This window comes from Carcharodon carcharias, chromosome 22 (assembly GCF_017639515.1).
Source record: "Carcharodon carcharias isolate sCarCar2 chromosome 22, sCarCar2.pri, whole genome shotgun sequence".
Taxonomy (NCBI): domain Eukaryota; kingdom Metazoa; phylum Chordata; class Chondrichthyes; order Lamniformes; family Lamnidae; genus Carcharodon; species Carcharodon carcharias.
Window position 1 is genome coordinate 2684202 of NC_054488.1, and position 25472 is coordinate 2709673.

At 45.3% G+C, this 25472-nt stretch overlaps 1 protein-coding gene across 5 annotated transcripts in view; it reads left to right on the forward strand.

Annotated features, from left to right (window-relative positions):
- The first annotated feature begins 14734 nt into the window (after positions 1 to 14734).
- LOC121293622 (jupiter microtubule associated homolog 2-like) overlaps positions 14735 to 25472 on the forward strand; it is a 38822-nt gene continuing 28084 nt past the window's right edge. For 2 of the 5 annotated variants that reach the window (XM_041216754.1, XM_041216758.1), the window contains exons 1-2: positions 14735 to 14908; positions 23909 to 24063. In XM_041216754.1, the coding sequence (XP_041072688.1) occupies positions 14853 to 14908; positions 23909 to 24063 (211 nt within the window). In that variant the 5' untranslated portion in view covers positions 14735 to 14852. The remainder of the gene's footprint in view (positions 14909 to 23908; positions 24064 to 25472) is intronic. The other 3 variants (XM_041216755.1, XM_041216756.1, XM_041216757.1) reach the window with 3 other exon arrangements.

A 25472-nucleotide genomic window follows, 5' to 3' on the forward strand; every position in this document is an offset into this window, starting at 1 on the left:
GCGGAGAGCTGCGGTGCGAGGCGACCGTGTTCCAGGTTTTGATCAGGTCCTGGTAAAAGATGGGCAATACCTGCAAGGTGCCACAAAGGCCCCTCAGGTCTACCAACAGGAGCTGCAGGTCTTAATTCAGGCCTTGAACTTGGCGGAAAAAATACGTCGCCAGGGAACACCATCTTGGAGGAGGCTCAACATAAAGGTATCGCTGCAGGGTCTGAAGGCGGAAGGTCGCCACCTGGGTGCGTAGGCACACCAGCGCCTGACCCCCCTCCCTAAGCAGGAGACTCAGAAGCTCTGCAGTGACCCAGTGCAGCCTTTTGCCCCAGAAGAAGCCAATGAGCATTCTCTGGATTTTTGTGACAAACTCAGGGGGAGGGGTAAAAGTGTCCAGCCGGTACCACAACATAGTGGCAATCAGCTGGTTTATGACCAGCACTCGGAGCAGTCCTGTCCAGTGCCCTAGGCGAGTAGTGACTTTGGCTTTCAGCTTGTGCTCAAAGACAGTTAAAACCAATCAACTGTTTCTTTTAACCTTAACAATGTAATTAACATGACAATAACATAAATCAGCAGGTAATCTGTTTTTGGTGATGTTGCATGAGCGATAAATAGCAGACAGGACACTGGAAAGAACTCCCCTGCTCTTTTTTGAACAGTGCCATGGAAACTCTTACATCTACAAGAAGCCTCAGTTCAACATCTCACCCAAAAGCCAACACCTCTGAGGACAGCAGTGGAGTGTCAGTTGGATATTGTGAACAACTCCCAGAGTGGGACTTAAATCCATGACCTCCTAACTCACCCATTAGTGCTATCACCAAGCCATGACTGATAGTTGCTCCATTCTCTGAGTGGCTATTTTTCTTCATGTATAAGCCTGTTAGTGCTTGTACATTATTGGGAATAGAGTTGGAGAATAGGGAACCTGACCATGTTCTACCCTTTTCCCCATTTTCTTAAAAGGAATTCTCTACAGTAGAGTTCTGACCAGTCTTGCCCAGCCTGCTTGGAGATGTTGGGCCAGTTTTAGAACAAGCCCAGTATTTTGGCTGAGATCAGAAAACTTGGCACAAACATCAGGTTCAGGAGCAGTTAACTCCCATCCAGAAGAATCAGTGATAACACAGCTATTCAAGAAATGGGTGGGAGACAGGAAACTGATCTATTATTAAGGAAGACTTAACAATGCACTTAGAAAATCATAATATAATCAGACAGAATCAACATAGTTTTATGAAAGGGAAATTGTGTTTGACGAATTTATTTGGGTTTTTTGAGGATGAAACTAGGAGGGTAGATAAAAGGAAACCAGTATATGTAGTAAACTTGGATTTCCAAAAGGCATTCAATAAGGTAACACACACAAGGCTAATAGGCAAGATAAGGGCTCATGGATTTGGGGGTAATAGCATGGATAGAGGATTAATTAACGGACAAGAAGCAAAGAGTAGGGATAAACGTTTTTCAAGTGCCACAAGGATTAGTGCTGGGGTCTAAGCTAGTTACAATCTATATTAATGACTTAGACAAAGAAACCAAGGTTAATGTATCAAAAATAAAAAACAAAATGCTGGAAAAACTCAGCAGGTCTGGCAGCATCTGTGGAGAGAGAAACAGAGTTAATATTTTGAGTCTGTATGACTCTCCAGAGCTAAAGAGAAGTAGAAATGTGATGGATTTTATACTGTTTAAGAGGGGGTGGAGCAAAATAGAAGGTCAGCGATAAGTGGGAGCTATGAATGACTCCTGCTCCTATTTTCTATGTTTCGAAGGAGAAATTTGACAAATATGTCATGGACACAGGACAAAGGGAGTGTTAATGGTATGTTAAAGGCTAAAGAAGGTGCTGATAGTGGCATAAAGGTAAGATGGCAGAATGCGTTAATAGCAGAACAAGGGACAGTGTTCTGTGAAAGCAAAACACATAAACAAGTGACAAATGGCCCTGTGATTGGAGTGGTGAGGGTTGGCAAAAGATAAAAATAAATGTATAATATATAATGATAGTGGTTCTAAGTTTATTGATACAGCTAGGTGGGAGGACACAGAGAGATAAGTTAACTGACTGGGCAACAAGGTGGCAGATGGAGTATAATGTGGGGAAGTGTCAGGTTATTCACTTTGGTATTAAGAGCAGGACAGAAAAGCAACATTTTTTTAAAGGCGTGAAAGTTCTAAATGTTGACATTCAAAGAGAATTTTGTGTACTCTTAGAGGAAACACAAGTTAGCGTGCAGTTACAGTAAGCAATTAGGAAGGCAAACTGCATGTTGGCCTTTATTGTAAGGCGATTGGAGTACACAAGAAAGGGAGTCTTGCTACAATTGTATAGGACTTTGCTGAGACCACACCTGGACTATTGTGCACAGTTTTGGTCTCCATATCTATGGAAGAATATACTTGCCATGAAGGCTTTGGTGAAGGTACACTAGATTGGTTCTTAGGATGACACTGTTTTCCTGTGTCGAGAGACTGAGTAAATTGGGCCTTTTCTCCCTGGAGTTTAGAAGAATGAGAGATGATTCCATTGAACCATACAAGATTTTGAAGGGGCTTGACAGGGTAAACACTGAGAGGTTGTTTCCCCTGGCTAGGAATCTAGAACATGGGGCCATAGTCTCAGGTTAAGGCACTGATCAGTTAAGACTGAGACAAGGAGAAATCTCTTCACTCAACGTGTTGAGAATTTTTGGAATTTTCTATCCCAGAGGGCTGTGGATACTCCAACATTGAATATATATTTAAGATTGAGTTGGGCGGACTTTTGCTCACTCAAGGAATCGGGATATGGGGACCGGGCAGTAAAGTGGAGTTGAGCCAGGATATCAGCCCTGATCGAATGATCATATTAAATGGCACAGCAAGCTTGAGGGACTACTCCTGCTCCTACTTAAGTTCTTATGTTTTCCTGCTCAGTCCCACTCAGGTAGTCGACAGGCTTTAAATACTATGTAACGTTTAATACAAAATGCTGACAATGATTGCTGCCTCTCCTCAGAAAAAAACCCTTGATCTTATTGCCCTTGCAAACTATCCCTCCGATTCTAACCTCCCTCTACTCTCCAAAGTCCTTGAATGTGCTGTTGCCTCCCAAATCTATCCTCATCTTTCTTAGCACTCCATCTCTGATTCCCTCCAATCATATTTCTGCCTCTCTCATTAGTACCAAAACAGCTCTAATCAAAAACACAAATTACACCCTATGTAGCTGTGGCAAATGTAAGCTTTCCCTTCTCATCTTCCTTGACCTTTTTTCAGCATTTTAGACAGTTGGCCACACCATATTCTTCCGGTGCCTCACCAAAGCTGTCTAGCTGGGTGGGACTGTACTTGCCTGGTTCCATTCTTATGTAACCAATCGTAGCCAGAGTATCTCTTGCACTGATCTTTTTTCCTGCTCCTGCACCATTACCTTTGGTATTCCCAAGGATCTATCCAGGGCCCCCTCCTATTTCTCATTTACGTGCCATTCCATGATGACATCTTTCAAAACCATCAGTTTTCACATGTACGCTAATATCACCCAGCTCTACTTAACTACCACTTCTCTTGGCTCCTCCACTGTTACTAATCTGTCAGACTGTTTTGTCCCTCATTCAGTACTGGCTGATTAGAGATTTTCTCCAATTAGGGAAGACTTTGGTCCTCACTTCAAACTGTGTTCCCTTGTAACAGGCTCTATCCCTCCACCTGGCAACAGTCTGAACCAGACTGTTTGCAAATCTGACCCCAAGATGAGCTTCCAACCATTTAGTTATGCCATCGCTAAGGCTGCCTATTTTCATCTCTAAAACGTCATCTGACAGTGCCCCTATCTCAGCTCACCAGCTGAAACCTTGTTACTTTTATACTTGACTATTTCAATGCACTCTTGGACCTCCCACATTCAACCCTCTACAAATACGAGATAATCCAAAACATTGCTCCCCCTGCCCTTACTAGCACCAAGACCTATTCACCCATCAGGCCTGTACTCACTGGCTCTTGGTTAGGTGACACCTGAATTTTAAAATTCCCATCCTCTTTTCTAAATCCCTCCATGATTCACCCCTCCTTATCCCTGTACTCCCCTCCAGCCCTACAACCATCTGAGATAGCTGCACTCATCTGAATCTGGCCTTGTGTATCGCTGATGTTAATTGCTCTACTGTTAGTGGCTGTGCCTTCGGCTGCCTGGGCCTAAGTTCTGGAATTCCCTCCCTATATCACTTTGCCTCTCTATCTCATTTTCTTACTTTAAGTTACTCCTTAAAAGCTACCTCTTTAACAACCTTTTGGCCGTTTGCCCTAATATATCCTTATATGGCATGGTGTCGCATTTTGTTTTATAATGCTTCTGAGTAGCTAGTGAGTATTTTTTAAGTACAGTGAAATCTCGAAGAGTCAAATTTGGATGACACAAAGTTCCATTTGTGTCAAAGATTTCAACCGTTCCCATAGGCAGAATAGCAAAAGGATAGAACAATGCCCGTGATTAGCCGAAATTCTGCATTGGTCGAAATGGGTTAGCTGAACTTTTGTTCAGCAGCGGCAAGAAAAATGCCAAAATCTCTTGCAAAAAAGGTACCTCCACAAAGCAAACAAACCAGCCTCTTCTGCCAGGGGTCATGTGACCACATCAACCAATCAGAGTGGAGTGATTGGACCTAAGCGCACTCAAATTTCTTTTGAAGCAATGTGTGAGTAAGGCAAAACTTGTGAGAAAGTTTGAAGTGTTATTGATCAGACAGAATGTGAAGTTGGTAGAGCAAGTGGAAAACTGTGGCGTGAAGTGGAAAGTGAATATCACAAAGGAATGGGAGGTTCTGCCATCAAGTTTGTCCCCATTCTGAAAGCCAAGGACAACATCTTGGAACAGTTCCACAAATAGGCATTCTCTCCAACAAGGAAGGGGATGAGAACGGCTGCCTATCCCAACATCAAAGAAGCTCTTCTAATGTGGTTCAAGGCAGCCGGAATAGAGAACCTTCCCATCTCCTGCCCAATCCTGCAGGGAAGGGGAGTCACCATTGTGAAGAAGCTGGGCCACATGGAGTTCATCTGCAGTGACAAATGGTTGGACTGATTCAAGACAAGGAAGGCATCCCCTTCTGCATGGTTAGTGCTGAGGGTGTGGCGATGATGGCAGCAGTGACAGAGAACTGGCTCCTAGATGGTCTTGTCCATGTCTTGAGCAAGTATACACCATGAGATATTTTAAACGCAGACGAAACCAGACTGTTTTTTGCCAGACCACTCTTTGATGTTTAAGGGGGAGCACATGTCATGGTGGAAAGAGGAGCAAGGAACGTCTCACTGCTCTGCTCTGCAACAACATGGACAGCATCGGAAAGCTGCTGCTTCTTGTGATAGAGAAATCTAAGAAGCCATGGTGCTCTGCGAAAGTCAAGGAACAACCCACAAAGTATAAGGCAAATAAAACTGCCTGGATGATCTCCAGCATTTTTGAGGGATGGGTCAGGAAAGTATAAACGAAGGAAAAGGAAGATTGCCATCATCATTTTCAGCTGCCCTGCGGACCCCAAAATCGCTGGCCTGAAGAAGGTCAAACTGTTGTTCTTGTTCCCCCAACACCACTTCCAAGCTCCAGCCAGTGGATCAGGGGGTGATTCAGAACCTGAAAACCCACTACCGATGGCCATCTGGTCTCTCAGTTCATCGAGGCCATTGATAAGAAGCAGGACAACAATCCCACTGTACTAGAGACCAAGTTGATTGATGCTGAAAAAAGCATGGAAAATGTTGAAGGAAGCAACAATTGCAAACACAAGACAGTGAGAACAAGGAGGAGCAGAGCAATACTAACCAAACCAATGACGAGGCGCTTTTCACTCATCTGTGGGAGGCCGGAATGGAGAGCCAACCACAGAGGTGGATGATGCAACATATGCATGATGGAACTGACATATGATGCCACTGTAGATGCAATACATTCTTCAGCTGAGGAGACTGAATTTCTGATGAATGTCCACCCACTTGCTCAGCTGCTTCCCTGGCCAATGCCACAAAGGCCATAGAGATGCTCTGGGATTTTGCACTGAAGCATGAAAATACCAAAACCATGTTTGATTGCTTTGATGACATGGCACATATCTGAAAACAGCATGCTAAGCAGAAAAAAAAATGTTTTCTGGTGCTAAATCCCAGACTTTTTCAAGGCCAACACATGATAAACAGTGAACAGATGGAATAAAACCTTTTCTTATTCTTTTACTATGTTTTTTATACAGCATTTGAATCTGAAAAACAGAGTAATAACTGAAAGTGTGTGGATTTGGCAGAGTGGATGCTGAGAGCTTGTTTCTCCTTATGAGAGGGACTAGAACTAGACGGCATAATTTAAAAATAACGGGTTCCCATTTAAGACGGAGATGAGGAGAATTTGTTTTTCTCAGAATGTCGTTAGTCTGTGGAATTCTCTTCCCCAGAGGCAGGGAGGTGGGGCCATTGAATATTTTTAAGGCTGAGTTAGACAAGGGAGTCAAAGGGTATAAGGGGTAGGCAGGAAAGTAGAGTTGAGGCCACAAGCAGATCAACCACGATCTTATCAAATGATGGCGAAGGCTGGAGAGGCCAAATGGCCTATGCCTGCTCCGAATTCATGTGTTTGTATATTCGTATGAATGTTTATATGAGTGTTAGAATGTCTCAATATGTAACATTTCAAATGCAGTACAGCGTAGACTATGTTTGTAGGCATATCAGGTTACATAATGACACATTCATGTGGCAAAATGGGCCTCCCTAGTTATCACAAAGCTCAGCTTAACCCAAGTTTGAAGGCTGCTCTCCTAGAATTTGACCCATCAAGAGTTTACTGTAGTAAGTTTTATTATCTGGTAGATAGAGGAATGGGAGAGCAGCTCTGACCCCGTGATTGCACAGGACATTTCCTGTGTCCATTTAACCATTCGTTCAGGAAGTGTTGTCAGTTACAGCAGCTTGAGCTCCGAGTTTTGGACCCGGAGCAGCAGCTAGTGTCTCTATGGTGCATCTGTCAGGTTGAGAGCTTTGTGGATAGGCTTTCAGAAGGGAATTGGATCACTATATGAAAAGGAGCACTTTGCAGGGCTATGGGGCAAAGACATGGGAGTGGCGCTAGATGAATGCTCCTTCAGAGGGCCAGTACAGATGTGAATGACCTGTGCTGTAACCATTCTATGATTATATTAAAGGTGCTATATAAGTACAAGCTTTGTTAGCACTGGAGTTTTTGTGAACAATTTATAACTAATGTGAAACTTCTTCTAACTACTTTGTAGCAATATTCTGGACTCCCTTTTCTACTCCTCAATGAGATGTCCTGAAACCACCTTCTCACTACACCATGGAGCTTCTGAGCTCTCCTCATGGTTTTACACTTGGGTTCAGTTTTGTTACTCTAAGCCAAAGGATTCTAAACTGTGGGATGGTGGGATGAGATGTTGGGGTCACAAGCTCTGAGGCAGCAATAGCGACCATGGAGTGCAGACTGAGTTTTGACAGCTTTGAGGGCCCTTCAGATGTTAATTTTTTTTCTGACCCCTCCCCAGTCAATCACTCACCCTCGCCAGCCAGCTCAACAACTCTGTAACCCTCCCTCCCCGCAATTTTCACTCCAGGGTCACACAAAATTAATGTGGGGTCACATCAGGAAAACATTTGGGAAGCACTGCCCTAAGCACTCTCTTAGCAGTGACCGTAGCATTATCCAAATGAGAACTGGCCAGTGCAGTGTAAAGACCTCAAAACAGACTCTGCTGACCTATAGAGCTCTGCTCTGATACACAACCCAGGGCTCTATTCACTTTAAATCGTACTGACATTGAAAATGGTGCGTTTACTGTTACATGTCACATACTCTGTCCAATGCTGTCATTCCTGCTGAATGTGGCAGTAGGTTTTCTAACAGGCCTCCAGTGTTTCATGTGTGTCCCATTATTCACAGATCAGCTCAGAAGCGAATGTTAGTTATTTGATCACTGGGGATGTTGCTGTGAGCTTAGGCTTCTCCTCACTTACACACTTCCATCAATGCCAGTGTTCCTGGATGGTCAGAGGCTGATTTTTCCCCATCTGGCAGCTGCAGCCCTCCAGTCACAACTGCTCTAACAAGAGCATTGGAAGAGCTGCAAGTCAACAGGTTTGGGTTTGATACACAGCCTGTGTCACATTTGAAGAGAGGGAGCTATGGTTGAATTCTCTCCCTCTGCCCCTCCCTCTCCCCAACCCCACAAATCCAAGGGCACTAAGGCCTGTGCAGTGATCTAACAACTTCCCCACTGAGATCAGCTAACAGACCCAGTGCAGGATCAGAACTCAGTGGCTGTGATTTGATTCCGCTGAGCCAGCAGAGATCTCACGATTTTATGTTAGATGTTAATTCACCAGGGTTTAGATGCTCCACTTTGGAACAACATCAACCTGTTGCTGCGTGCAAGAATCTCATCTTCTAATTACTTGTGAACTGTTAGAGAAAATTGCCCTGAGAAATAATTTGGGAGCGATCGGCTGGTGACTTCTGTTGTGTCACAGGCCAATACATTGTCTGCTATCTCCATATTGTTTTTAACCCTGAGCATGTTGGGGCAGTCCTGAGGACTGGGCTTCCTAATTGCAGAATGAAATGGAGCACTCAGCCCTTGAGTAGATTCATCTTCACATTCATGAGGACTGAACTGAGGATTTGGGCACCCCACTTGTTGCCATGTCTGTGAAGACCAGTTGTGGTGTTAGAAGGGAACAGACCCGGAATCTCCCAGATTCAATCCCCCTTCTGTGCTGTGAAGGCCAATCTCAGTTTGGGCCAGTGGTTGAGATGGGTGGCCTCAGTAGCCTGTGTAGAAGACTAAACAGCCAGGGTTCCAGCTTGTGTCAGTACACTGAGATCCTTGCTGCAGAATGAATTTGTGTGACTCTTAACTCTTCACAACATGTCAGCTACAAGCCCTAGGGAAGCAGTGTGAATGTGGGGAAAGGACAGACTTGGATTCAACAGTAATAAAAAGAGAAAATGCTGGAAATTCTCAGCAGGTCAGGCAGCATCTGTGGAGAGAAACAAAGTTAAAGTTTCAGGTCAAGGTGACTTTTTGTTAGAACAGAAAGAAGGTAGAAATGTAAGAGTTAAGTCAGTTGAAGAGGGATGGGGCAGGAAGAACGAAAGGGAAAGTCTGTGATAGAGTGGAGGGCAGGAGATTAAATAATAAAACATTTCATGATGCAACGACCGAAGAGAGTGGTAATGGATATTGTAAAGAAATAAAGTCCAAATGAGGCATGAATTGCAACCATCTGAATGCAGCATGAAGGGATAAACAAGAGAAGACCAACCCAGCAAAACAAAATAAAACACAGAACAAAATGAAGGCAGAGCTTATGTTGAATTTGATGTTGAGTCGAGAAGGCTGTTGAGTGCTGAGTTGAAAGATGAGATGCTGCTCCATGAGCCTGTGTTGAGCTTCACTGGAACACTGTAGCAGGTCATGGTCAGAAAGATCAGAGTAGGGACAAGATGGAGAATTAAAATGACAAGTGACCGGAAGCTCAGGGTTGTGCCTGTGGACAAGGAGGAGGTGTTCCACCTAGAGGTCACCCAGTCTGCATTTGGTCTCCTAGTGTAAAGGAGACCGCATTGTGAGCAGTTAAAACGGTATACTAAACTGAAAGAACTACAAGTAAATTGCTGTTTCACTTGGAAGGAGCGTTTGGAGCCTTGGACAGTGAGAAGGGAAGAAGTGAAAGGGCACGTATTGCATCTCTGTACTTGCACAAAAAGATGTTGTAGGGAAGGGGGTGGGGTGTTGTTATGGGTGACAGGGGAGTGGGCTAGAGTGTCACAGAGAGAACAGTCCCTTTGGAATGCTGAAAGGGATGGTGAGGGGAAGATGTGTTTGGTGGTTGCATCATGCTGGAGCTGGGGGAAATGACAGAGGATGGTCTGTTGAATACAGAGGCTAGTGGGATGGAAGGTTTGGACAAGGGAAACCCTATCATGGTATCAGGAGGGAGAGCAGAAGTAGATGAAATGGATCTGTCACAGTGGAGGGCCCTGTCAACTGAACTGGAGGGAAACCTTGGTTGAAGAAGAAAGAAGAAATGTTGGAAGTGCTGGTGATGAAGGTGGCATCATCAGAATAGATGTGACAGAGATGGAGACATTGAGAGATTGGAATGGAGTCCTTAAAGGAATCAGGGTGTGAGGAAGTATAGTCAAGGTATCTGTGGGAGTCCATGGGTTAGTAGTGAACTTTGGCCTATCTCCAGAAATGGAGACAAACAAGTCGAGGAAGTAGAGGAAGAGTGAGAATTGAATCTGAGGTGAACGTGAGGAAGGGGTGGAAATTGGAAACAAAGATAACGTTTTCCAATTCATGGCAAGAGCAGGAGGCATTGATACAGTCAACAAATTCATTTGGATTCAACAGTGATGTGATGAACCCTAAGCCGACATTTTGTTTCAGGAATTGAACCATGCATGAGTTACCAAAGGGCATTTTGCCCAGGGAACCGTACCAGGTAAAAATGGGAGCTGCAGCCCTCCAGTCACCGCTCAGTTTGATGGATAGTTTCCTCAGCTTCTATGCCGGGCACATTGACTGCAGCTTCTGAGAGTACCAGTCAAACAATTTCTATGTTTGTGTTCTCTAATCACTGTCCTTATACTCATAGTATCTCCACAACTCTGTAGCAATAGGAACCTAAGGACCCATTAGCTGGTATTGCTCTTTGCCTGGGTACTACTTACGTTTTGCATCTGCCAACAACCCTCCTCCCCTACAGCATATATCTCATTATAGATTCTGGAGGAGGAGGTTTGTCAGGCTTGTCTTTTTGGTTGTCAGCCATACCCACACACCAACACTCCTGTGTCGAGTGCAGGCACAGATAGTTAGACCGATTCCAAAATACCTGTTGGCTCAGAATGGATGCCTGCAAGGATGCTTTAACTGTTCCTGCAGCCTTATCTCTTTCTGCCCTGGAGGGCCCTGTTAGTGTCAATGAAGGCTAGAACTGAGAGAAATGCAAGCACCAGGCTCACAAGCTCTGTTAAACCAATACATTCTCCTCCTCCTTTGCATTCTGTGCTTCACCATGTGCCCTGTCTCTCCTCCAGCTCACTACCAGCTCAGTCCATGAGGGAGGCCTCTGGGTTAGCCTTGTCTCTACAGGGATGGGTGACAGAGGACATTTGTTAGAGGATACATATTGGATTGAGCCTCTTTATCTTGGACACAATGCTAGCAGTAAGATGTCCCTTTGAACATTACAAGAGCGTAATACTGAAATGCTGCAATGTGAGCCTTTTGAAAAGGATTACACAGGACATACAGCCCAGAAATAGGCTATTCAGCCTAACCAGTTCATGCTGGTGTTTAGGCTCCATTCCAGTCTCTTCCCATCTTTTCTCATTTAAACCCACCATGGTAACCTCTATTCCTTTCTCCCTCATATGCTTGTTCAGCTTCCCCTTCAATGTATCTACACTTTTGTTTGTTCATTTATGGGAAGTGGGTGTCACTGCCTAGGCCAGCGTTTATTGCCCATCCCTAATTGCCCTTGAGAAGGTGGTGGTGAGTTGCCTTCTTGAACCGCTGCAGTCCGTGTGGTGTAGGTACACCCACAGTGCTGTTAGGGAGGGAGTTCCAGGATTTTGACCCAGCGACAGTGAAGGAATGGGGATATATTTGTGAAAAAGGATGGTGTGTACCTTGGAGGGGAATTTCCAGGTGGTGATGTTCCCATGTATCTGCTGCCCTTATCCTTCTAGAATTTAGCAATTGTAGGTTTGGAAGGCGCTGCCTAAGGAGTTGCTGCAGTGCATCTTGTAGATGGTACACACACTGCTGCCACTGTGCGTCGGTGGTGGAGGGAGTGAATGTTGGTGGAATGGGTGCTTATCAAGCGGGCTGCTCTGTATTGGATGGTGTCAAGTTTCTTGAGCGTTGTTGGAGCTGCACTCATTCAGGGAAGTGGAGAGTATTCCATCACACTTCTGACTTGTGCTTTATAGATGGTGGACACGCTTTGGGGAGTCAGGAGGTGAGTTACTTGCCATTGGAGTCCTAGCCTCTGACCTGCTCTTGTAGCCACAGTATTTATGTGGCTCGTCTAGCTCAGCTTCTGGTCGATGGTGACCCCCAGGATGTTGATAGTGGGAGACTCAGCGATGGTAATGCCATTGAATGTCAAAGGGCGATGGTTAGATTCTCTCTTGTTGGAGATGGTCATTGTCTGACACTTGTGTGGCACGAATGTTACTTGCCATTTGTCAGCCCAAGCCTGGATATTGTCCTGGTCTTGCTGCATTTGGGCATGGACTGCTTCAGTATCTGACGAGTCTCGAATGGTGATGAACGTTGTGCAATCATCAGCAAACATCCCCACTTCTGATGTTCTGTTGGAAGGAAGGTCATTGATGAAGAAGGCTGGCCTATAGGATTCAACCACTCCCTGTGGTAGCAAGTTCCACATTCTCACTACTGTTTGAGTGAAGAAGTTTCTTCCAAATTCCCTATGGGATTTTTGGTGACTATCTTATATTGACGACCTCTTGTTATGTTCTTCCCCACAATTGGAAACAGGATCTAACCATTTCTTGCAGCCTCAATTCACCTCCCCTCTAAGTGCTAGCCACCAGTGCAATCGGCCTCCCTGATTGATGTGTGTAGTCAATGAAGAGTGCAGGTAGTTCTGGTTGCATGTAGCAGTTATGTATTACAGCATGGAACGCCAATTTAAGGTGGTGTCAAAAAATCTTTCCCAACTCTCTCCTGGCTTTGCTTCCTCTCTACCAGCTTTTCCCCCTTCCGTCCCAGCTTTGCCCCCCTCTCCCAGCTTTGCTTCCTCTCTACCAGCTTCCCCCCCCGCCAGCTTTTCCCTCCCAGCATTTCCCCTCTCTCCAAGCTTTCCCCCCCAGCTTTGCCTTATCTCTACCAGCTTTTCCCCCTCTTCCAGCTTTGCACCTCTCTCAATTTTGCTCCCTCTCTCCCAATTTTATCCTCACCCTAGCTTTGCTCCTTATCCCACTCTGCCCTCCTCTCTCAGCTTTGCCCTTTCTCTCAGCTTTGTCCTTTGTCCCAACTTTACCCCCTCTCTTCCAGCTTTGGTCCTCCCAGTTTTGCCACCTCTCTCCCAGTTTTACCCCCTCATTCCCAGTTTTGCCCCCTCTCTCCCAATTTTATCCCTATCCCAGCTTTGCCCCTTCTCCCAGTTTTGTCCCTTCTGTGAGAATGGATATTATTTTTAAAAATATTTTTGGGAAATATTGTGTTATTCTATGCAGAAGGCTGTGTGTGTAAATGGTTTGATTAAACTGAGGAATAGTCACTAGAGAGGGGTTGTCTGGGAGCTTTAAGGCATGAAAGGACAGAGGTGTTAGGTTTGTGGATTTGTAATGAGGTATTATGGTGGGTTTGAGGTACAAGTAAATAGGTTGAATCTAATATTTGCATTTTTAGATAAGTTGAGAGTTTGTTTGAATATCAAAGGGAAGTCAGAGATGACAAGAAACATTTTTGCATTTTACAGGATTTCCATGGGTAAATAGAAGAAGGTATATTTGACCGAAAAACAGAGACAACATAGAAACAAGAAAGTTTTGATATTTGGAAGGATTTGAGCTTCAAAGAGGTGTGAGAACAATGGAACCTGAGATGATAGGGGGCGAAAGGTATTTTAGAATTACTGTGGCGAGATTAGGGATGGGTTGGCTGGGGCCGGTTGGCTGTTGGCTGTGTGGGGATCTCCTGGAAACAGCCCTAGGCTGGGACAAGATGCAGTTTGAATAAGCCAACCAATCAAGCCACAAATGTTTTGGGCTACAAAAGGCAGTCTTGTCCTTAAGTCTTGGATTTCCAAAGCACAGTGGAAGAGAGTTTAGGGGGTCATGTGGTATGCCTTTATTAAAGCAACATGTGTTTGCCTCGGGTAATATTACTGGATTTTTATAGTTAAAAATATCTATAAGGGAGTGTTTTCTTATGGGTCTGACCAATTAGGGAGTCTTTTGGGGAGATGTTTTGTAAAATTAATTTTTAACTGTGTACCTGTAATCTTATGTGCTTAAGTTTTCTTTTCTTCTTGTTAATAAAACTTTTACTTATAATTTTTTAAAATCCCAGACTGTTACTGGACGTTTTCTTCTCATTTTCAGAATACAAAAAAAGGGTATGGCCCATAACCAAGTTTCCCTCCAGGATTTGGTTTGCTCAGCACTTAACATCTGCTGTGGTCAATAGCACTTCTCCCAGTTTTACTCCCTCTCTCCCAGTTTTACCCTCTCACTTCCAGTTTTGCTCCCGCTCTCCTAATTTTATCCCCATTCCAGTTTGGCTCCCAACTTTACCCCACTCTCCCATCTTTTCCTCCCAGTTTTGCCACCTGTCTCCCAGTTTAACCCTCTCAGTTTGTTTTGCCCACTCCCAATTTTATCCCCATTCCAGCTTTGTCCCTTCTCCCAGCTTCACTCCCTCTCTCCCATTTTTACCCCCTCACTCCTAGTTTTCTTCAATTTTATCCCCATCCCGATCCCCTTCTCGCCTTCACTCCATCCCCCAGTTTTGCCCCTCTGCCTCGGCTCTTGCATTACGTCACCTCAACTCAAACAAAGCCTGCTCATTACGTCACCCATCCCGGCTCGCCCCGCCTCTCGAGGATGACTGACACCAGCGAAAGCCAATAGGCTGCGGGAAGTTTGTCCAAACCGCTAATGGGAGGTAGGGTTGCCTGGGGTTTGTACCAATGGGGGAACAGCAGGGGCGGGGTTTGGTGCGTGTTTAGAAATAAGCAGCGGCGAACAGCAGGATCCGCGCGAGAGAGCGAGGAGTCTGGAGCCGTTAACGGAGAGGGAAAGGAAGCGGCAATAACCGGCCTCTGAAATGACCACGACCACCACATACCAGGGCCTGGACTCGACAGGCCGCAGCAGCTCCAGGTATCCCGGTGACGGTTACCTGCGCGGTAGAGCCGGGAGGGCGGGCGGCTCCGCTCCGGTCACCCACCCCGGGGTATAACCCCCGGGGGGTATAACCTCCCCTCCCCCCCATCCCCACCCCGGGGTATAACCCCCCCCCCCCCCCGCCATCCCCACCCCGGGGTATAACCCCCCCCCCCCCCCCCCCATCCCCACCCCGGGGTATAACCACCCCTCATCCCCCCCAGGTTATAACCCCTCCCATTCCCCCCCGGGGTATAAACCCCCTCATCTCCCGCGCCCCCCCCCCATCCCGGGGTATAAACCCCTCATCCCCCACCCCCCCGGGTTATAACCCTCCTCATCTCTCCCCCCCCCCATACTTCTGCATCCCGGGGTATAACCTCCCTCCGGGGTACAACCCCCCTTATCTCCCCCCCAATACCTCTGCAACCCAAGGTATAACCCTCCTCATTTCTTCCCCCCCCCCCCCCCCCCCGGGTATAACCCCCCCTCATTCCCCAACCCCCCCCACCCCACCCCCTGGGGTACAACCCCCCTCATCTCTCTCCTTTCCCCCCCCCCCCCCCCCACCCCAATACCTCTGCACCCCGGGGGAGAGGGCAGTGGCCTCCCTGGGGTGGGGGGGAAATGGCCCCTCGGTCCCAATGGGGCGGGGTCTGCATCCTAGTGAGGGGGGATGTGCCCCCCTGGGGTGGGATTTACACCCTTGCGGGAGTTAATGGCCCCTCTGTCCCAATAGGGTGGGGTCTGCACCCTGCCTGGAGTAGGGGGGTGGGGAAATGGCCCCTCAGTCCCATGGGGTGGGGTCTGCACCCTAGTGACAGTGGGTGTGGCCTGCCCCCTGGGGGAGGTGGCCCCTCTGGCACCAGTGATTCCATCCATGTCCTGGGCTATCCTGCTGCAGTCTGGTTCTTTGAGGCAGATGCAGTGCCTGTGGGTTTTCTGTATCAGCCAATTGTGGACAGTGGGCTTAATGGAGGAGTCTTTTAACAGCTGCTGCAGGACGTTGGCACATCTATAAACAGTGCTGCAGCATGACCTTAATTGGGCAAAATGAACCCTTTGTTTCATCCTTTTTGCAAAATGTTCTTTGTTTTCTAAAGGGTCTGTATGCCTGTAAAGAGACACAGCTGAATGGTTTGGATAGTGCACATCTTGAACACAAATTGCCATCCATTTTTATACAGAGTGTATCCAAAGATCTGGTATTGCTGCTGTTGTAATTGATGAGTCTGGCACTCCTAATCGAGGCTTTTGAATGACTGACTGAATCAGCAATGTTCCATGCTATAAGAATGCATAAAATGACATTGGTCCCCTGTGAAATCCCTGTCCAGAAACATGGGTGGGTCTTTCATTTGTACCACCTCAGAGGAAATGTGATGTCTTCAGCTGTCTTATTGCAACAATTATTCAGAAATTCTGTTCTTAGATTTGGGAGTCATTGATCAGGCAGGAACCCTGTCTGTCTTCATCCCTGCCCCACCCTAACTTTTTCCTAAGAGGGGAAGGTAATGATGGTTAAAGCATGTTGCATTCTGTGATCAGCCTGTAAATTGTACCTATGATCTGCTGAAATGTGTGAATTGTCTGCATGTGTAGAGGAAACTGCTTGTGTTGGGTGTAGATCTTTTGTCTAGCTTGATGCTGTCTGTGCCAGGTGGTCATGAAGCACCGGGGAACTGTCTGTCTTAATGGGAATTTGCAATTAGATTTGCTTGTTTAAACATTGTGCATTCTGCCATACATATGCACGCATTGCAGAGCTGTCATTAATTCATGGTTTAGATTGAACGCTCAGCCTCTGGTGCCATTCAACACCTAAACACTAGTGCTGCTAAGGAGAGGGAGTGGTTGTGCATTTGGTATCTGCTGTCTCATTCAATAACGACACTTCACTGGCATTTTAAATATGCTCCTGTTTAAAATGCTTGTAGTGTGGGAATCTTTCAGTAAATGTTAGTGTTTTCTTGTGACTTGCTATAGAGAATTATTGAGATTTCTCAAGGTGGGTTCCTGCTTTACTCTGAAGTTTGGACACTGTAGGGCTGGATTCACTCAGTGGTCTCTTTTGATCTTAAATTCTTATTTTATTTCCATTTAAGTGAGCTTCCCTGTACTTGTGTTAGGAATTGAGTGTTTCAGAAGCTTGGTGATGGAGAATCGTGCTGCACCCCTTTCAAAGCTGCAGGGTGTGGGAGGGGTTGGAAATGGGCTATACTTCTGAGATGCATGTTCATACTGTGGCTTAGTATATGGTGGAATTTGCTTTCAGCATTCAAGATTTGGATTGAATAAGGATGGGTGAGAGTCAAGGGCAAACGGCCACAGACTGGGCTAAATTGCCCGTTCCCAAATTTCTGTTTTATTTCGTACATAAAAGAAATTGTGGCGCTCTATAATGCTGACAAACTGCACAAATAACAATGACAGGAAGGTAGGGACAGAAATAGAGGCCGTATTGAAGTCAGGCATTTTTGGCCTAAAGATGATTGGTGTAATTATTAGCTCTAGGCAATATTTGGTTTATTGAATACCATTTGAATGAGACTAGTGCCCAAGCATCTGTTTAAAAACTAACTAGGAGCAGGAATACACCATTTGGCTCTTTGAACAGATGCTCTCCATTAATTTAATCTTTCTGCCCTTTCCTTCAGTTCCCTTTAATATTTAAAAATCTATTGATCTGTCTTGAATGTATTCAGAGCATCCACAGTTGTCCTCCAGGGTAGTGAAGTTCAAAGTTTCTTGATGGCGGATCCCAAAATGAGTGTGAAAGATGAGGTTGAAATGTTTAATAACCATTCTCTGGCAAAAGTGCTGAGTGGTTGTTCCACCCTGGCCTCCTCCCGAGGTTTCCTGCCATCACAGAAGCCAGACTTCAGCTAATTCAAATCACTCCGTGATATGAAGAAATGGTAGAACAAAAGGGCTGAGCAAAAGCCATGAATCCTTACAAAAGCCTGGCTGTAGGACTGAAGACATGTGCTCTAGAACTATCTTTGCCTCTAGCTAGGCTGTTCCAGCACAAATACGACACTAGCATCTACTCAGCTGGGAAATTGCCCAAGTATGTGCTGTCCACTAAAAACAGGACAAATCATTGCTACCCCTTTAGTCTACTCTCAATCGTCAGCCAAGTGATGGAAATTGTCACTGGTGGTGCTATGAAGTGGCAGTTACTCAACAATCTATGGATTGCCACTTGAAGTGATGGAGAGGCTTGTGCACCCCAATCCTTTGAGCAATGCTGTGGGAGCACCTTGCTCTTGGTAAGTTCACCCTTGGCAGGAAGGTCAAGGGAAGGTGGCAGACAAAGTGCAGTCCAAAAAGTCCTCAGGTCAGGTGAAGGAAGACTGTGCATCCCACCAGCTGAAAAGGCAGAAGAAAGTAGTCGAGGTAGCTGTGGGAGTCGGTAGGCTTGTAATGGATATTGGTGGACAGTCTATCACCAGAGATTGAGACAGAGAGGTCAAGGAAAGGAAGGGAAGTGTCAGAGATGGACCACGTGAAAATGATGGAGGGGTGGAGATTGGAAGCAAAATTAATAAATTTTTCCAAGTCCCGACGAGAGCATGAAGCAGCATCGAAGTAATCATCGATGTACCGGAGAAAGAGTTGTGGGAGGGGGCCGGAGTAGGACTGGAACAAGGAATGTTCCACATACCCCATAAAGAGACAGGCATAGCTGGGGCCCATCATCACAGCAGGAGTTCCTCAGGGTCATGTCCTTGGCCCAACTATCTTCAGCTGCTTCATTAATGACCTTCCTTCCATCAAAGTCAGAAGTGGGGATGTTTGCTGATTGTACAATCAGCATGCAATGTTCACCATTTGTGATGACTTGGAGACTGAAGCAATCCATGTCCAAATGCAGCAAGACCTAGATAATATCCAGGCTTGGGCTGACAAGTGGCAAGTAACATTCATGCCACACAAGTGCTGGCAGTGACCATCAGAGAATCTAATCATCACCATTGACCAGAAACTGAACTGGACTGGCCATATAAATACTGTGGCTACAAGAGCAGGTCAGAGGCTAGGAATGCTGTGGCAAGTAACTTGCCTCCTGACTCCCCAAAGCCTGTCCATCATCTACAAGGCACAAATCAGGAGTGTGATGGAATACTTTCCACTTGTCTGGATGAGTGCTGCTCCAACAACACAAGAAGCTTGACACCATCCAGGACAAAGCAGCCTGCTTGATTAGCACCTCAGTCAAACTCATTCCCTCCTCCACTGACAGTGGCAGCAGTGTGCACCATCTACAAGATATTCTACAGGAACTCACGAAAGCTCCTTAGACAGCACCTTCCAAACTCCAGACTGCTTCCACCTAGAAGGACAAGGGCAGCAGGCACATGGGAACACCACCACCTGGAAGTTCCCCTATAAGCCACACACCATCCTGACATGGAAATATAACACTCTTCCTTCACTGCTGGGTCAAAATCCTGGAACTCACTCCCTAACAGCACATGTACCTATACCAGCAGTTCAAGAAGGCAGCTCACCACCACCTTCTCAATGGCAACTAGGGATGGGCAATAAATGCTGGCCCAGCCAGCAATACCTACATCCCATGAATGAATAAAATATTGACAATGGTGGAAGGTATGGGCAGAGCTCTCCTCTGGTTGGCCTTGGACCTAGCATAAGGCCAGATGGTTGTGGTTGTTGGAGGCTTAACATCCCAAGGTCTTCAGAGCAATGTCCTATGCCCCACCATTACCCATTCTTCAAAGTAATATAAGAAGTGTGTGTTCTGATTTTTCACCCACCCTGCCCCAACCAGTGCTCCACGTCAGTCGCAATGCCTCAGATAATATTGAAGCAGTCGGTGGTTTTGTGTGAGCTGGACAACTTGGGTTTGGGCTGATGTGTGACAACAGATGTCACTTAAGAGCCAGGCAATGTCAATCTCCAACAAGTATTTCACTACTTCCCTTGACACTTACACCCTTGTTCAAAGTAATGTTTGTAATTCTCCAATATTCTAGGACTCTTCCCGTACCTGAAGATTTCTACCCCTGCTTCCTCACCATCCTCAGTGCATCAACTTTAAGTACAGCCAGCCTTTCTAAAACCTCATTAATTTTTAGCCCACCCAGTATCTCAACTACTCTTCCCCTTTCACTGACTTTGGCAGCATCTTCCTTGGTGAAGACACAAAGTACACTCTACCATCTGCCTCCATGTGCAGGTACATGTGAACATAACTAACAAGGAACAGGAGTAGGCCATTCAGCCCCTTGAGCTTGCTCTGCCATTTAATAAGATCATTGGCTGATCTGATAGTAACCTCAAATGCATCCTGCCTACTCCTGGTAATCTATCATCCCCCTTGCTTTCCAAGAATCTATCCACCTCTATTTTAAAAATATTCAAAGACTGCTTCCACCACCCTTTCAGGAAGAGAGTTCCAAAAACCCACAATGCTCTGAGTGAAAAAAAATGTCACCTCATCTCCATTTTTAAATGGGTGACCCCTTATTTTTAAACAGTGACCCCCTTGTTCGACATTCTTCCACAATAGGAAACATCCTCTTCAAATCCACCCTGTCAAGACCTTAAAGGTTTCAACCAAGTCACCTCTTCTAAACTCCAGCAAATACAAGCCTCATCTGTGCACGTTTCTTCATAAGACAATCCACCCATTCCAGGTATTAGTCTGGTAAACCTTCTGAGCTGCTTCCAATACTTTTACATCCTTCTTTAAATAGAGTGACACCGTACTCCAAATGTGGTCTCACTAGTACCCTGTATAACTGAAGCATAACCTCCCTACGTTTGTATTCTATTCCCCATACAAATTATAAAATTCTATTAGCTTTCCTAATTAATTGCTGTACTTGCATAATAGCCTTTTGCAATTCATGCACTAGGACACCCAGGTCCCTCTGCATCTCGGAGCTTTGCAATCTCTCATTTAGATAATACGCTTTTTTTCTTCCTGCCAAAATGGACAATTTCTCATTTTCCCAACTACTCCATCTGCCAGATCTTTGTCCACTCTCTCAACCTCTCTATTACTGTAGCCTCCTTATGTCCTGTACACAACTTAACTTTCCGACCTATTTTTGTCGTCAGCAAATTTGGCAACCATTCCTTTAATCCCTTCATCCAAGTCATCGTATAAATTGTAAACGGTTAGGTCCCAGCACTGATCCCTGTGGCACACCACTCGTTACATCTTGCCAGCCTGAAAAAGACCCATTTATGCCTACTGTGTTCTGTTAGCCAGCCAATCTATCCATGCCAATGTTTTACCCCCTATACCATGAGCTTTTATTTTCCACAATAACCTTTGATGTGTCACCTTATCAAATGCCTTCTAGAAATCTAAGTACAGTTCCCCTTTATCCACAGCACCTGTTACTTCCTCAAAAGAACTCCAATAAACTGGTTAAACAAGATTTCCCTTTCACAAAATCATGCTGACTCTGCCTGATGACCTTGAGCTTATCCAAATGCCTTGCTGTATCTTCTTTAATGATAGTTTCTAACATTTTCCCTATGACAGATGTTAATCTAACTGGCCTGTAGTTTCCTGCTTGCCCTCTCCTCCCTTTTTGAATAATGGAGTTACATGTGCAATCTTACCTAATGGGACCTTCCCTGAATCTAGGGAGTTTCGGAAAATTAAAACAAATACATCAACTATCTCACTAGCCACTTCTTTTAAGACCCTAGGATGGAGGTGATTAAGGACCTGGGCTCCTGTTAGCCTGCAGCTCCAACAATTTACTCAGTACCACTTCTCTGGTGACTGTAATTTTCCTGACTTCCATTTTCCTGGTTTATAACTCCTTTTTGGTACCTAATCACCCCATACCTTCCTCTTACTCCCCTTTTATACCAACAATATGCCTGTAGAAGACTTCTGCATCCCTTTCATGTTGGCTTCCGGTCTCTCCTCATGTTCTTTCTTTACCTCTGTTGTATCTTATTTTACTTCCCCTCTGAACATTGTATGTTCAGCCTAGTTCTCATTTGTATAATAGACCTTATCTGTTGTATACTTCCTTTTTCTACATTATCTTTCTCTCTTATCCAGGGATGTCCAACCTTTGCCCTTAGCGAGAATCTATTCACATAATTTAAATTCCTCATTCCTGTGAATCTTTCTGTGCCCTCCTAAATGCCTTCCCATCTTTCCTAAAGTTGGATGCCCAGAACTGGACACCCCACTTCAGGAAGGATGTGAAGGCATTCTTGTACCTCTATAATTTCCCTGTAAATTGTTTTTTACTTGAATCATTTCCTCTTTTAAGTCGTCCATTCTTCTATTACATTTTAGCCTTCCAATCTTTGATTTCCATTTAGCTAGGCCAAATCTATTCTCAAACCAGTGTAACTGGGAGGGCCAGTTAATTATTTTTACTCCAAATTGTTCCTTGTCTGTTTCCATAGTTAATCTAAAGTCTAAGATGCAATGCTTGCTGTTCTTTAAATGAGTGCTGACTGACACTTGATCCATTTAGCCCACCTCATCTCCAGAATCATATCCAGCAATGCCGCCTTCTTTGTTAGGCTGGAAGCATACTGATCAAGGAAATTCTCCTGAATGCACTTCAAATACTTTGACCCCTCTCTGGTCCATTTACACTATTACCATTCCAGTCTATTTAAAAAATTGAATTCCTCCATTCCTACTACTCTATAGTTGGAATCATAGAATGGTTCAGCATCCAAGGCCATTTGGTCTGTTGTCTGTGCCTGCTCTCTGCAAAAGCAACTTGCCAAGTCCCACACCCCTGCCTTTTACCCCCTAAGGCAAATCTTGCAAATCTTTTCTTTTTAGATAATTATCCAAATTCTCTTTCGAAAATCACAATAGAATCTGCCTCCACCATGCACTCTCGGGCAGTACATTCCAGATCCTAACTGCTTGCTGCGCCATTGCTACTTTTGTCAATCACCTTAAATCCATATCCTCTGGTTCGCAATCTTCCCACAGATGGAACAGTTTCTCCCTGTGTACTCAGTCCAAACCCTAGTGGTTTTGTAATACCTCTATCTAAACCTCCCTCAACCATCACTTACCCAGGGAGAACAGCCCCAGCTTCTCCAATCTATTCACATAATTTAAATTCCTCATCCCTGGAACCATTCCTGTGAATCTTTCTGTGCCCTCCTAAATGCCTTCCCATCTTTCCTAAAGTTGGATGCCCAGAACTGGACACCCCACTTCAGGAAGGATGTGAAGGCATTCTTGTACCTCTATAATTTCCCTGTAAATTGTTTTTTCTGCTGGTTGGTGACCTCAAATACATTGTGTAGTATAATGGGCACCTCCTAATTCGTTAGAGCTAAGAAACAATTATATTTTGTCTTGACCTCTCTAAGGCACTGTAATATTCTCGATCAATATTGCCATTTGTCTTTCTTTTGTTCCTTATCTTTCAAAACACCTCCCATCCAGGAATGTTTAGTACCCAGACCTGAACTGGGTCTCCGTTATTGTCACAGCATATTTCTGTGGCAGCTGTGCCTTCAGCTTGCCAACCATGCCATGTTTTGTGTTTATAGACGTGTATTGTAAACTTAATTTAGACCTTTGTGTAATTGTAGTCTGATCCCACCTAATACCTTAATTTACATATTCTAGTGCTACTTTTCTCTCCCAATCTCTTGAGCCTTGTTTCTGTTTTCTAATGCTACATTTTGGTGCCCATTCCCCTACATGTTGGTTTACAGCCTGCTCAACATCACTAGTGAGGGCATTGGTTCTTGATCAGTTGGATAAGGAAGCCAAAACTGTATCTAGCACTGCAGGTGTGGTCTCACCAAAGCTTTGTGTCATCGCATTGAGACTTTTTTACTCTTCACCTTTTGTAACCAAGGGATTGGAGTAGAATGTACCATTTGCTTTCCAGGCTGCTGAATATGATAACCTTTTTCTTGTGATTGGCTAAATGCTAGAAGACCTAATCAAGGGTTGTTCAATATTGTGGTGGCTCAAGATTTATGGAAGTTTGTTTTTCATTTTGCAAGCAGAGTGTTGCAGCCTCCTGGTGGTGGATCCAGCATCTCATTTGGGGTGGAGGAAAATGTCAAGCCAGTGCATTCTCGTTCAAACAAAACAGCATCGAATATCTTTGGGCCACCAGTGGAAAACCAGCCTGTGGCTAGAAGAAGCAACCCACCAGGTGCAGTACAATATGTAATGCAAAAACGAAATACTGCAAATGCTGGAAATACTCAGTAAGGCAGCATCTGAAGAGAAATAATGTTTCAGGTTGATGACCCTTCATCAGAAGTGAAAATAGAAATGTAATAGCAAGTGAAAAGTGGGGTGGGGGAATGGAGCTATGGGGGAGAAAGAACAAATGGAAAGGTCTGTAATTGGGCAGCAGAGATTAAATGGGAAAAGGTTTCACCGGACACAACAGCAATCGCAGCCCTGTTGACCCTGCAAAGTCCTCCTTACTAAATCTGGGGTCTAGTGCCAAAATTGGGAGAATTGTCTCTCAGACTAGTCAAACAACAGCCTGACATTGTCATCCTCAAAGAATCATACCCACCTTACAGATAATGTCCCAGACTCCACCATCACCATCCCTGGGCTTGTCCTGACAGACCCAGCAGAGGTGGCAGCACAGTGGTATACAGTCGTGAGGGAGTTGCCCTGGGAGTCCTCAACATTGACTCCGGACCCCACGAAGTCTCATGGCATCAGGTCAAACATGGGCAAGGAAACCTCCTGCTGATTACCACGTACCACCCTCCCTCAGCTGATGAATCAGTGCTCCTCCATGTTGAACACCACTTGGAGGAAACAGAGTGACAACAGCATAGAATGTACTCTGGGTGGAATCTTCAATGCCCATCACCAAGAGTGGCTCAGTAGCACCACTAATGACTGAGCTGGCCTGGTCCTAAATGACATAACTGCTAGACTGGGTCTGCGGCAGGTGCTGAGGGAACTAACGAGGGAAAAACATACTTGACCTCATCCCCACCAACCTGCCTGCCACAGATGCATCTGTCCATGACAGTATCAGTAGGAGTAACCACTGCAAGTCATTGTGGAGATGAAGTCCTGTCTCCACATTGAGGATACCCTCCATCGTGTTGTGTGGCACTACCACCATGCTAAATGGGGTAGATTTCAAACAGATCTGGCAACTCAAGACTGGGCATCCATGAGGTGCTGGGGGCCATCAGCAGCAGCAGCAGAATTATACTTTAACACAATCTGTAACCTCATGGCCCAGCATATCTTCCACTCTACCATTGCCATCAAGCCAGGGGATCAACCCTGGTTCAGTGGAGGAGGGCATGCCAGGAGCAGCACGAGGCATACCTAAAAATGAGGTGTTAACCTGGTGAAGCTGTAACACAGGAGTAGTGTGCCAAACAGCGTAAGCAACAAATGATACAGAGCTAAGCAAACCCGCAACCAACAGATCAGATCTAAGTTCTGCAGTCCTGCCACACCCAGTCGTGAATGGAGGTGGACAATTAAACAAATCACGAGAGGAGGAGGCTCCAATGATGGAGGAGCCTAGCACAGCAGTGCAAAAGATGAGGCTGAAGCCTTCTGAACAATGTTCAG